The sequence below is a fragment of the Homalodisca vitripennis genome, chromosome 5, assembly GCF_021130785.1.
Source record: "Homalodisca vitripennis isolate AUS2020 chromosome 5, UT_GWSS_2.1, whole genome shotgun sequence".
NCBI classification, from domain to species: Eukaryota; Metazoa; Arthropoda; class Insecta; order Hemiptera; family Cicadellidae; genus Homalodisca; species Homalodisca vitripennis.
In genome coordinates this window covers 48,428,386-48,441,737 of record NC_060211.1, presented here as the reverse complement: position 1 = coordinate 48,441,737, position 13,352 = coordinate 48,428,386, and the positions used below count along the sequence as shown (strand labels likewise).

The 13,352-nt window shown below is 32.9% G+C and overlaps 1 protein-coding gene across 4 annotated transcripts in view; it reads right to left on the bottom strand.

Moving 5' to 3' along the window:
- LOC124362114 overlaps positions 1–13,352 on the bottom strand; it is a 79,064-nt gene that overhangs the window by 45,267 nt on the left and 20,445 nt on the right. For 3 of the 4 annotated variants that reach the window (XM_046816314.1, XM_046816311.1, XM_046816315.1), the window contains 6 exons: positions 11,689–11,766; positions 6,098–6,184; positions 4,736–4,828; positions 2,431–2,563; positions 865–992; positions 55–143 (listed from right to left, as the gene is read on the bottom strand). In XM_046816314.1, coding sequence (XP_046672270.1) covers positions 55–143; positions 865–992; positions 2,431–2,563; positions 4,736–4,828; positions 6,098–6,184; positions 11,689–11,766 — 608 coding nt within the window. Of the gene's footprint in view, positions 1–54; positions 144–864; positions 993–2,430; positions 2,564–2,589; positions 2,723–4,735; positions 4,829–6,097; positions 6,185–11,688; positions 11,767–13,352 lie in introns of all 4 variants that reach the window. The other variant, XM_046816313.1, reaches the window with a different exon arrangement.

Below are 13,352 nucleotides of genomic sequence, written 5' to 3'. Positions count from 1 at the left end.
AATTAACAACAAATCCAAGATTTTAACATCAATTTTAATTAAATATGAACTCACTGAGTCTTAGCCATCAGAGTCTGCCCAGTAGTCGTGTTGGACTTCTCCACAGACGCGCGAGACTGAGGCTCTTTCTTCACACTTCGCTCCTGAAAAAATTAATCTGCCGTTTATTCCAAATGACTCACTAACACTTAAGTCACAAACCAAATTAATGACTTCAAACTTAATGTTGTGTAGAAAAAGTAACTACGGTTTCATTAAGAATTTAAAATGTGGCAAAACCCCACAAAATAACCAACTGATTCTTGCAGGAAAAGGACATGCATACTAATCACCTGATTATTAAAGTAATTCTCAAATATTATGTTAAACTTTCTACATAATTATTGCTTTCCCTCAAGTACTGCACAAAATAATAAGCAAGATATCTGAGAAGCCTGAGGCTGCAACTGAGCTGAGATGTTACTCTACACAATAGCCAAGAAATTTCTCATTACATTCGGTTCCGCCATCTTGTTCTCAACATCTCTCTCTCATATTCCTCCACTGACATATCCTTACATACTATACAAAATAATATGTATGATAGCTACAGGTGAGATGTAATGTTAATCTGCAGGATAGTCAAGGTAACTCTTATTGCTTTCAGTTCCGCCACTTTATTCTCGACATCTCTCTACTCTCCTCCGCTGATAGATCCTTACATACTAAATAAGATAATATGTATTTCTGGTACGATACCTCAGAAGCCTAATGCTGCAGTTGAACTGAAATGTTACTCTGCAGGATAGCGAAGGTGTCTCTCACACTCCTCCACTGACAGATCCTTAAATACTACACAAGACAATACGTATGATGGTAAGATACCTGAGAAGCCTGAGGCTGAAGCTGAGCTGAAATGTTACTCTGCAGGATAGCCAAGGTGTCTCTCATTGCATTCAGTTCCGCCATCTTGTTCTCAACATCTCTCTCACACTCCTCCGCTGACAGATCTTCTGTAGAGTAACAGATCATCATAAGTTTTGGTTTTTTCTGAAAAAAATTTGCCTAATCTATGTGGATTGTCCAGAAAGTAAAAGATGTTTTGACATAGTGCGGCAATGTGCAGGACTAGCGCCACTATCTTGGCATCAAGAGTGTTCCTACACTCAGTACGCAACCAGCCGTGGTAGATTATGCGTTGAAATTGAAAATCCTGCCAGTTATAAAAGTGTGATCTGTGATAAGGTTTTTGTTGGCCAAAAATCACAAACCAATTGAAAATTTTGCCAGATTTGTGATGTGTACAGTCAAAGAATAATAAGTGAAAGCCAAGTGAGACAGTGATGTATTGAGTTTTTTAAATGGACAAACCAGTGTTCACGATGAGCACTGCAATGGTAAGGCTGGCTAGTCTTGTGGATGATGAATTGGTGGTGAATTCAATGAAACAATCTGTGAATATCGTAATTTCACGATTACGGAACTCTTAGAACATCAACCCCAAATTTCAGTCATCCACTGTACAGCTAGATTTGGCTCTGGTTTCCAGCAACGTAGATGTGGCTCGCTACACAACAACTTGACACTAACGCTGTACTGCATGCCGGTTTAAACCAGTGGCTGAACTTGCAGGTGGCAGATTCTACAGAGAGGGTATTGAAAAGCTTGCAGCACCACATTATATCATATCAAAGCCATCATTATATCAAAGCCAAATGTCTTAATTTAAATAGTGATTATGTAGGAAAATATCCTAAGAGTTTACCATATAAATGTAAATAGTAAAAATTGTTATTTTCACTTTGTTAATTCTTTATTTTAAAACGTCTGATACTTTCTGGATAACCCTCGTAACTTTGTTTAGATAGCTATGAGTTAATTTGATAAAAGAAAGAGCCAGAATAGGATTGAAACTGAATGGTACGATTGAATTGAAAGCTTTTTAATTATAATAAACATAAAATAATGATCAATGATTAGCCAGATATTCTAAAAAATTAAATGTAAGAGTTGATCCTGACTTCTCAGGACTGACAGAACATTTACAAAATCAATTTGCTAAACTATAAGCCTACTAAAAATGTACTATTCTATCAGTGAGTGCAAAAAATATAAAAAGACTTATATAATATTACCACAATAACAATAAAAGAATAACATTATTAAAGAAACACTTAATTTACTATTAAATGATAGTGACAAAAAATATTGTATTAATGGATTTAAGTAAAGGGTTAGTCACGGCCAGTGGGTGGGGGAAGTTATGGATTCGACTCCCTCCCCCTCCAAAAATGCATGATAATAATGCTCTGTTTCATAGACGAAGGTTTCATTGTTAACCAACTCCTTCCCAAAGATTTTTCTGCCTACAGCTCTGGTCGTATTAGGGAATATATAAACAAGAAACAGTTTATTTTACTGGGATATGGGAAAAATTGAACTGATGTTTACCTGAAACGTTATTAGAGAACTGAGCAAGCAACTGGTCCATGTGCTGTTTTTTGGCTTGTAGCTCATCCAACTTGTTCTGCATCTCACAGGTCTCCAACTCCTCCTCGTCTAGCCCCTGTACTACCTGGACCAGCTGTAACAAACCAGACTGATGTTCACGTGAAATGTTATTAGAGAACTGAGCAAGCAACTGGTCCATGTGCTGTTTCTTGGCTTGCAGCTCGTCCAGCTTGTTCTGCATCTCACAGGTCTCCAACTCCTCCTCATCTAGCTCCTGTACTACATGGACCAGCTGTAACAAACCAGACTGATGTTCACCTGAAACGTTATTAGAGAACAGAGCAAGCAACTGGTACATGTGCTGTTTCTGAACAAACCAGACTGATGTTCACCTGAAATGTTATTAGAGAACAGAGCAAGCAACTGGTCCATGTGCTGTTTCTGGCTTGCAGAATGTGTTGGAATGTAAACAGGTGGTAGACAAAAGCTGTGTTTTTTTCTTTTTTCTCTGCCACCTCTCTATCCAAAAGTGTTTGTCATAACAACTAAATACCATTTTGCACTGTATACTGGTATGTTTGATGTCTTTTCTGTGTGCATAAGAGTGCAATTCTAGAGATCTGTGTGCAAGATCTGTTCCTATGTTGAACTGAGTATTATATATTACATCTGAACATTGTTTAGAACTAAACATTACTGTATGATTGTTTTTTGATGGTTTTCAATGAATTCCATGTTTTTTTTTTTTATTTATATACATATTTAATTGTAAAAAGTATAAAAATCTTTTTTTAATACAATTTTATTTTTTCATCATGTAATAACTTTAGAAATTATAATTCAAATATAATTTTAAGAAAATTAAAAATAAATTTTATTAAGGTAATTGTAAGCTAGGAAGGAATAAAGAAATTTATATCCAGTGCTGTAAGAAAACTGAATACCATAAACAAATTCGAAACTAACAAATCATTTACTGTCATATTCTGATTTAATTACAGATTTACAGACTGTTTTACTAAATCTTGAGTAGTCAAACAAGTTGAATCTTGTTTCACTATACAAAGAATTATGTTCTGACAAATTTACTGTAGCAAATGTCACCTTCTAAAGTAAATGTGTGTAAAATGTTTATCGATAATAACCATTTCATCTTATCCATTCTTGAATTTACAGTTGAAATTAAGATTATGCATTGCAATAATTTAGCCAACATAAACTCTCCACAGGCATACTGCATAGTCCACACCCTATTATATAAGGAACCAATATCTTAACAAGAGACCTGGTGGGAGGTTTTAAAATGCAGTAACTTCCAACCAGGTGTTACTATCACCTAAGGTTTTAAAAAGTCAGATGTAATGTTGGGAAAAGTTTATACATGATGCGACGCGAAATTATGAAATAGATGTTAAAATATGAAAAGAAATACAAGGTTGAGTCAAAAAAATTCCAGAACTGGTTTATATATATTTAACAAAGTTAAAAACTTACAAATCTATTTCCCTTAAAATACTCTAATCCTGCAACAACACACTTGCCTCAATGTTCATACAACGGTTTAAAATACTTTTGGAAATCATTATGTGAAAGTTCTTTAGTTGTTTTCACTAACATATCCTTGACAGCTTCAGCATCTGGAAATTGTTTTACCTTCAACGATGTTTTCAACCACGGGAACATGAAGAAATTAGCTAGGGTGGATATTGTAGCGTGCTAACACTGTACTTGTCTAAATAATTAGGCACTAACAAAGACCGATGTGCCAGGGCATTGCCAAAAAGCAAAAACCAATTACTTCCCACCCATTTTCAGAGCATTTCCTTCTAATGGCATCTATTAGGTGCCAAAAGATTTCCACATAAAGTTCTTTGGCCACTGTTTGTCTCTCTGGAATGAACTTCTAGTGAATTAAACCTTTTTAGTCAAAAATACTTCCAGCATAACTTTTTCCTTGCTTTTTTCCCAGCGAAAGTTTTCTTTATTTGGTTTTCTATTTAGAGGACTTACGTTTTGTTTGAGGGTCATAAAGAAAACACCATGTTTTGTCTCCAGTAACAAATTTTTCACAAAATCCGCATTGGCATAAATTAACTCACAAACCATTAACCTTTGATTTTTTTGTAGTTGTTAGTCAGCATTTTTGGAACAATTCGCAAACAAATTAATGCATGTTCAAATGATCATAAAGAATCCTGTGGACATTATATGTGATAAATTTAATTATGAATTAGAGACCAATTGTTTTTATGAAAATTTTATTAACCACTTCTTTTACAATGTATATAAAAAGAAACTCACTAACCTGATGCCTAGCATCAAAGAACCGATGAAGGTTTTGTAGCCTTTCTTGAATGTTATTGTCTGGATTGATGCCGTGAGCTGACATCAGAACTCCCTGCAACAATTTTAAAACCGTTATAATTCTATTGTTATAGCAAGAACCAAACTAGCAATAATTCAATTTTAACCACAAATAAAATTACCTCATTCTTTGTTGTAACAATACATTCTTAATTCCTCAAATCTTTATACTCAATTTTGAAACTGATACTCCTTATTATTTTTAATGTTTAAAATATATAAAATTTGGATTGGTTTCTTCACTTCTCTTTTTGTATGTATTGGTAGATGTAGTGAATATGGATCTATAATGTTTAGTAATATTAATGAATTCCCATATTGAAGATTGGTATAGTGCTAATTGACCAGTAATGAAATTGACTCTGTAGTATTAAATTAAATAAAAAGAGTTTCATCACTCATATTTTATAGCACACGCTTTTAAAAGTAAACTGTTAATTTTTCTAATAGTTCTTGAACTATTAAATAAATTTAAAAAAATCATAACGTGAGTGTTATAACTAATTATTACTAACACATAAATTTTAGAGGTTACACAAATTTGGTTGTAAATAATAGTTTTCTTGAATCATTATTACATGCAGAACTGTTTATTTACCCACACCTATAATTACCCACACAAAGATCAACCACAACCACTTACAAAAACTGATTGAAAATACCATTACAACTTTCTTCACAGGTTTCGGTGTCAATATCTCATTTGTCTCTATAGAATGAAGATGAGATCCTTAAAAAATTGCTATATTCTTTTTCAACCATGCTAGTTATTGAAAATGTTTTAAGGATCAAGACTTTTCATGGACATTTAAACTTACACTATAAGGATACAGCTATATGGTGATTAGAAAAATCTTCCTTGTCAACTGAATGTATATAACCAAAACCGACATTTGACCAGTATTGGATCCTGTTAATGGCTATTTGCCATTAGTAATATACTGTTATAAACCAAACTATCACCTTAAATTTCCCAAACATCTAGCTTTGGAAACTGAAATTCTATTGCTGAGATACACTTATTGGAGATACACATTTGTATTGAGACGAGATACAGGATGACACCACGTATTTTGCACTTGGTGGAAGATTACATTGATATTTTTCACAAAAAGTATTATCACATAGACAATTCTCAATGTAATGATCTAGAACCGGTCTCGTTACTGAGGAGAGGAACCAGGCTACGTGGCAGTGTAGCCAACATATTGAAAAAAATTCCTCCAGCCATGAGAGCCTCAATAAACTTACTTTCTGCATATACCTCTTACTTAAGAGCCAAATTTGGAGGAACTAGACTCACCTGAGCCGCCCTTGCCTCGTTAAGCTGTTCCTGAGCCTTTTGTCTCAGAGCCTTCAGCGTTGCTTGCTGCTCCTGGAGCTCCTGCAGCTGTACCAACAGAAGCAGTAATACCAACTGATTAGATCTAAATATCCACATTCCTTTTTCTCCAGATTATTACAATATAGAGTATACATTTTAAAAATAGAATACTTATACTGTACTTCTATAACAAAATTTTGAATTGGAAGGCAATATTATTCATTCCTTGTGTCAGTTTACAAACAAATATTACACTTTTGTGCAATTGTTCTTAGAAAATATTGTGTTCAGGGTAGCATCTGTAGCACGGAAATGGTCACCTGAGGAAGCATCTTTACAGAGTCGGCATCCTTTGCAAGGATCCGCTCTGTAAAATGTGTGATGAACAGGAGGAAAACTGCTGAACACCTGGTCTTTGATTGTCCTGCAATAGCAAGGGAGCGGTATGCACTCTTTGTTAGTTTGGACAAGGGTGATGCATTTCTCCAGGAGGACATGATAGGTTGTTTTCGGTTGTTTGTGGAACTGCTGAAACCGTAGACTGGTAAGCCTCGTGGTGTGCTTCCGGGGTGCGCAAAATGCTATTGAAGCTTAAGTGTATGGCAATAGGCCGCCTCATAGAAGAAGAAGAAGCATCTGTGCTGCTGTCAAGAGATCCTTGCAGGAGAGGCGAGGCAAATTTTTTATTTTTCATCAATACTTTTTGATCTTAATTAATAACATATTGATGTTCCTGAACTAAGTATAACCTCTTGGTAGCACATTCTAAGAGACAATTGAATACATTCCTCTCATGGAAGTATGTTTGCAAATGTTTCCTTTCAGAGCTGCAGGATTCAAGTTAACCTAATTACTGTTAACTCAGTAAAATAAGGCAAAATAAGGATGCAACCTCGGAATGAAAGATTAATAAGCTAAAATTTTGCATACGTCTTTATTTTGATGGTATAAAAACTTACCCTCAAAAGTCTCATATAATCACGTGTACGCGTCTTTAGATATTTAAGGTCAAAGTTCACGAAAATCAGTTTTTTGCAAATATCTCGTTTCCCTTACGCTAAATGACTTTGAAGGTGGTTAGAGAAATTGTAGAACGGAAAATCCTCTTCAACTTTTGTATGAAGTAATTTTATGTACGTTCAAACCCTTTTTGAGATACAGCGCAAAGAGTAGGGGACCGCTTAGCTGTATATACGATAATGCGAGGTTAGCCAGTAGAATACAATAAATAAATGAGTTATATTGTTAATTATTCACTTACTATTATTATTATTATTATTACTTAATACTATTATTATTGTTAGCATTATTATCATTATTATTACATTTTTATTATTATTTATTATTTAATATGCCTAGACGAAACCACTACAACATATATCATCGATGGTGGGATTTCTCTTGCATCGCGTTGTATGGAATAAAGATGATACTATCTCTGATATTTTTGAATAAATACGTCAAATATTTACAAAACACATTATGGGTCAAGTATCGTTTGTTTGTTTTGATGGTTACTCAGACTACACTAAGAACATTAAAGCAATGGAACAATTAAGAAGAACTGCTGGTGTTACAAAATCTTACGAACTCCCGCTTTGATGAAACAATGGAGTGGCAATCAGCCAAGAAAAAGTGTTATCGCATTCATCTAATAAAAAAATATTTATAGACATACTTATCAACAAATTAAAAACTGTTAATATCACTACAAAAACAAGCCAGAGATGACGCTGATGTTCCCATTGTAGAAACAGCTATTGCAGAGTCTAAACTTAAAAAAAAACTTCTGTCATTGTAAGAGAAGATATTGATTTGCTAGTTATCTTGATAGGAACGTGCTCAATCACATCAACAAGAATTTTTTTTTCAAAAAAATGGGTAAGGGTAATGTGGAGACAAAACTGAATTCATCGAAAAGTTTTTGATAAATACCCTCATTCTAAGAAACACATATTATTTTTGCACGCGTTTAGTGTATTTGATACGACTTCTGCGCTTTATAAAAGAAGGTAAAATATCGTTTATTAAAATGTTCGAAAAAAATCACGATTTAAATCAATCAGCTCAATTATTTTAAACAAAAAAAACTGCTCTGTACAAGAATTATTTGAAAATGGAGTACGTATTTTCTTAGCAACGTATAATGCTCCGAAATCAGAAGTCTTTTTGATACACCCAGTTAATCAAATCAACAAGACTTGATAACTGCACTGGTTTGTTGAGTACAGCAGGTCGTCAGCATATCCTTCGTGTCTATTATCAGACCCAAATTTGGTTGGGAAATGATTTAGAACCCCAGGAATTCGGTTGGGGTAGTGCAAAAATGAACTGGAACCAGTAACAACATTATTTACCACCTAAGCACCAGAAGAACTGCTGAATACATTATTTTGCAATTGCAAGAAAGGTTGTGGTTCTAACTGCGGATGCAGGAAATCAAGATTGCGATGCACTTTAATTTGTGGGCATTGTAATGGACAATCATGCCTCAACGCTTCATCAACTTCAGATAGTTTCAATGAAGAAAGTGAATATGCACCTGATATTTTTCACTCTTTCTATTCTGATACTTTAGTAAACGAGAATGATGGTAATGAATCCGATATTGAAACAGCCCAGAGGAAGAAGAAGAAGAAGAAAAAGATGATGAACAAGAATAAAATTAAAACAAAAATATTAATCATTAATAATGATAACAAATATTTTATATTTGTAATTTTAATAAATTAATTATTGGATCAATAAATAAATATATAAATTAAAATTCATTTGAAATATTTCTTTTTAATATTGTATGTTTGGTAAAAATAAAATAAGTATTCTTTAGAGAATATGTAATTTATAATTAATATCTATAAATATGGTATATTAAATAATAAATAATAATAAAAAATTTGTAATAATAATGAATAATAAATGCTAACAATAATAATAGTATTAAGTAATAATAATAATAATAGTAAGTGAATAATTAACAATGTAACTCATTTTATTTATTGTATTCTAATGGCTGACCTCGCATTATCGTAATATACAGGTAAGCGGTCCCCTACTCTTTTGCGCTGTATCTCAAAAAGGGTTGAACGTACATAAAATTTTATAAAAATTTTCCGTTCTACAATTTCTCTAACCACCTTCAAAGTCATTTAGCGTAAGGGAAACGAGATATTGCAAAAACTGATTTTTCGTGAACTTTAACCTTAAATATCTAAAGACGCGTACACTGATTATATGAGACTTTTGAGGTAAGTTTTATACCATCAAAATAAAGACGTATGCAAAATTTTAGCTTATTATCTTTTTCATTCCGAGGTTGCATCCTTATTTTACTGGACTATGTGCATATTTTTACCTGTTACGACAAAACTAACTATTGCAACATAATAACATATATATTATTCAGTATGTTTATGTTAAATAATAGATTTTGGCCATTAAAATGATGTTTCCTTCAAAAGGAGTTTATAGATATTACTGTGAACATTCAAAGAGAAAAATTAAAATTAGAAATATCTAATTTGCACTGTGACTTTATTTTTGAATCCCACTGACTTTGTCACCTTACTAATCCTTCCACTGGTTAAAGGCACCTAACCAACAGTTCTCTTAAAAATCCAAGTGTCCAAAAATAGGTCTTGAGGTCTAAGCATACAACACACTGAGTGTGTGAATAACCAGTTACTTTACATTTATGTTGTACAAAAAACTTGCCTAAGTCATAATGAATAAAATTAACTGCTGAAATAAACTCCACCTAAACTGAATACATGCTTAACAGACAGTATAAGATATACCTCTGATTATGAGTGCAGGAATACCATAAACTCCATAAGCTGAGTGAATTTTTAGGTTCTTTATGGAAGACAAGACTACGTTAACTGATATAGAAGGAATATCAACATTTGATAACTTAATGTTCAGATATATTAATCATCTAACGTTCTTCAGCCCTTGGTCACCATCAAAAGATTGATATACGGAAGTAAAGTACTCTCCAAGGTGAAGCACAGTGACAACCAATCACAATACTGACAACCGGGACAAAGTGAGAATTCTCAAAAAACTGGTTATTGCATTCCTTTGAAGTTGAACTGTTTCCAGAGTTCAAGTTGCTTGTACCACTTTTAACATGTACCTTCTGCACAGATTCAGTTCCGATGTTCCATCTGTCCTCAGACCACATTACAGTACAAAACGTTATACGTAGATCCAGACCGTTTGAATGTTCTAAGGGCTGAATAATTCTACTTAGCCAAAGTGATTTGAGTTAGCTGAAAACTATCTTGGATATCTGAAACATTTAGGTCCTTTTCATGAGTATATTATTCCCTATACGTATAATAATTGCTGTGTTATACGTCTGAGCTGCAGAACTGATAGAAAGGGGAAGAAGTACACCAGCTGGTTACAACAAAACTTTTTTTTAAATCTCATTTAAGCCTCAGCATCAGCTATGCCATCTTCGAAGTGCACTGGTTTTTTTATTATTATTATTACATGTTTGGACCTCCCCGGGATTTGAACCTGTGATCTCTTGGTTAGAGAGCCGAGACTATAACCATTATACTATATCAGACTGTATGGTTATACTATTGAGACTATAACCATTAGTCTACAGAGGAGGACAACAACAAAACTGGTGTTACAAACCCACATAATCAACAGATGGAAAGTGGAAATATTTTAAATTAGAAGATAATGCTAACTGATATTTTGATCAGATATAAAAAAGACAATGGTCTCTGTCCTCCAAGACCAGTGAACCACCGCCAGGATAACTTGATTCATATGGATAAGATCCTCGATACTCTTTCCTTGATAGAGCTGTGGGAGGTTCTAGTAATCATAGATCTTAAAAGGTAACCTATCAATGCACTGGGATAAATAAAATTCATAACAAGAGTAAACAAAAACAAATTTTAAAGATTTTTCTCCAAAAATTTATTTAAAATACATTAAGTTATTCAGAATAACAATGAGTTCCTTGGGAAAAATTCAAAATGATGTGGATGTCTAGCTTTTGCCAATACTAACTCTACCAATCTACCACTCCAACAAGTGGCCTTTCAACTCCAAACTGAACAATCTGTTAAAAAAATTTCATTAATAATAAAAATAAATTTCCTGTCCTTACAAACATACTATAAAATTTGATTTTAGTTGTTTTAGGCTAGAAGTTGTTTCCCCTTGTAGTTAATAGCAATGACTACACAGATTATTATAGTCATAATATAGTTTTATGAACAAAAATACCATCAGTACTCTATACAACACTCTATTCGGTTTGGATCACTTGTGTCACTTCAGCCAGTGCTGTAAATAATAGCAAGCAAGTGGTACATTTAACACTTACTTGCTACACTACACTAACTCTGTATCAGAGTGTAGCACAAATTCTTAGCTGACTGGTACACAACAAGTGTGGCATCAAACAATGTATATACTGATACAAGCACTTTGCTGAAGTTATGTTAAAATATCAACATATTTAAGGTTTAAAAGGCTTGCACCACTATCATTTAGGCAAAGAACTACAATTTATTTGCTTAAAAAAATTAACACTTTACCTTTAGCTGAGACACCTGAACTTGCTTTTTCAGCTCATTCCGCCTTGCTGTCTCCGATGGTTTTGATGTTGACTGGCCCTGTGTAAAATAAATAAATTATGCTACAACCATGTTTGAATCATATGTTGAAGAACATGTAAAACATATTTAGAAACTATTTTGTATTACTTTGTATATTAGTGAAACACTCCTGTTTATAGGGCAATAAACTCATATTAACTCACAATGAATTAAACAAATTTAAGTAAAACTTTTAAGAATAATTCAACTAACAAATTATTTAAAGTATTACACAAAAATTATATAGTAGCTCATTCATCGAGGAACTGAGGTCATGAGTTTGACTAAATGCTACAAGTGTAATGTTTATTATCTTCCCACTAATATTATAAATGCGAAAGTTTTAATGTTTGGATATTTGGATGTTTGGAGGTTTGTCCTCGAATCACGCTGAAACTGCTATACGGATTGTGCTGAAATTTGGAACAGGTATAGCTTTTGGTCTGAATTAACATTTAGAGTGCTTTTTACCACCCATAACACATTCATTTCACCAAATAAAGTCGAATTCAAATTGAAAAATTAGTTTGTTTACATTCGAATGTTATGATAAGAACGAAACGTAATAACGTTTCATAATTCAAATTAAACTGGCACTAAACAGCTGTTGACAGCTATAATTCGACAAACTTTCTGAAATATCTGTTTACATTTAAATTTTATCAATAATAAGTAAACAGTGCTTGATCGGTAGTGTAATACAGATAGTAAATAAAACATTAATATATAAATTTTACTCCAGATTGCGCCAGTGACGAATTAAAATCATCTAATGCATTAAGTACTGTTATAAAACTAACCTTAATGAACAAAGTTATGAATGTTTTCACATAAGTTACTTTAAACTGGGCTTCCTTGACATTGTGATATTACATTTTAACAATGGCTTACGGAAAAACAGAGAAATTAATACTAAAATACCTTAACGATTCATTCTTTCCCTGGCTACAGTCCAAAAAACAAGTGTAATGCAAAACTTTAATAACGATTATTTTGGAATGTTGCATAACCATTTTTCTTCAATAAACAATTGAATCTTTTTTTTCGAACGGTGTTACCAACTTGCTAATGAAAATAAAAAGATAATGGCGGGTGACTTATTATGCCAAAACTTTGCGTTTGTTTTGTCACAAAATGTTGAGTTAAAGAAGTGAAAAATCTGAAAATACGTCGAGACGAGTATCACTCCTTGGGATTTTCATTATCTGTGGTCCGAATGGATGTTTTCACGCCTTTCTGTAAGTATATTTTTATAATTATTATCGAAAAAACGCAGTAAAAAGTGTGCACCTTGGTAAGAAGAACTTGCTGGAATTACTTTCCCACTCAGAATTTTCCTTTGGACCCAAAAAGTAGAAAAAACTTGATTCAAGGAAAATATCTGTGTAAATGATCATTTCATTTTTTTAGTAATTTCTTTATTGAGTTAATATCTGCCAGTATGAAAGCAGAGCTTATACACAAAAATATGAACAAAAACTAAATTTTTTTAATACATTTATACTGTGAATTAAAATGTTATGAATATTATTAATAGGTACTCAAGTTCTACTTTAAATATGCTAAAGAAAAGAAAATCAGATTTTTCACAAAGCTCAAAACAA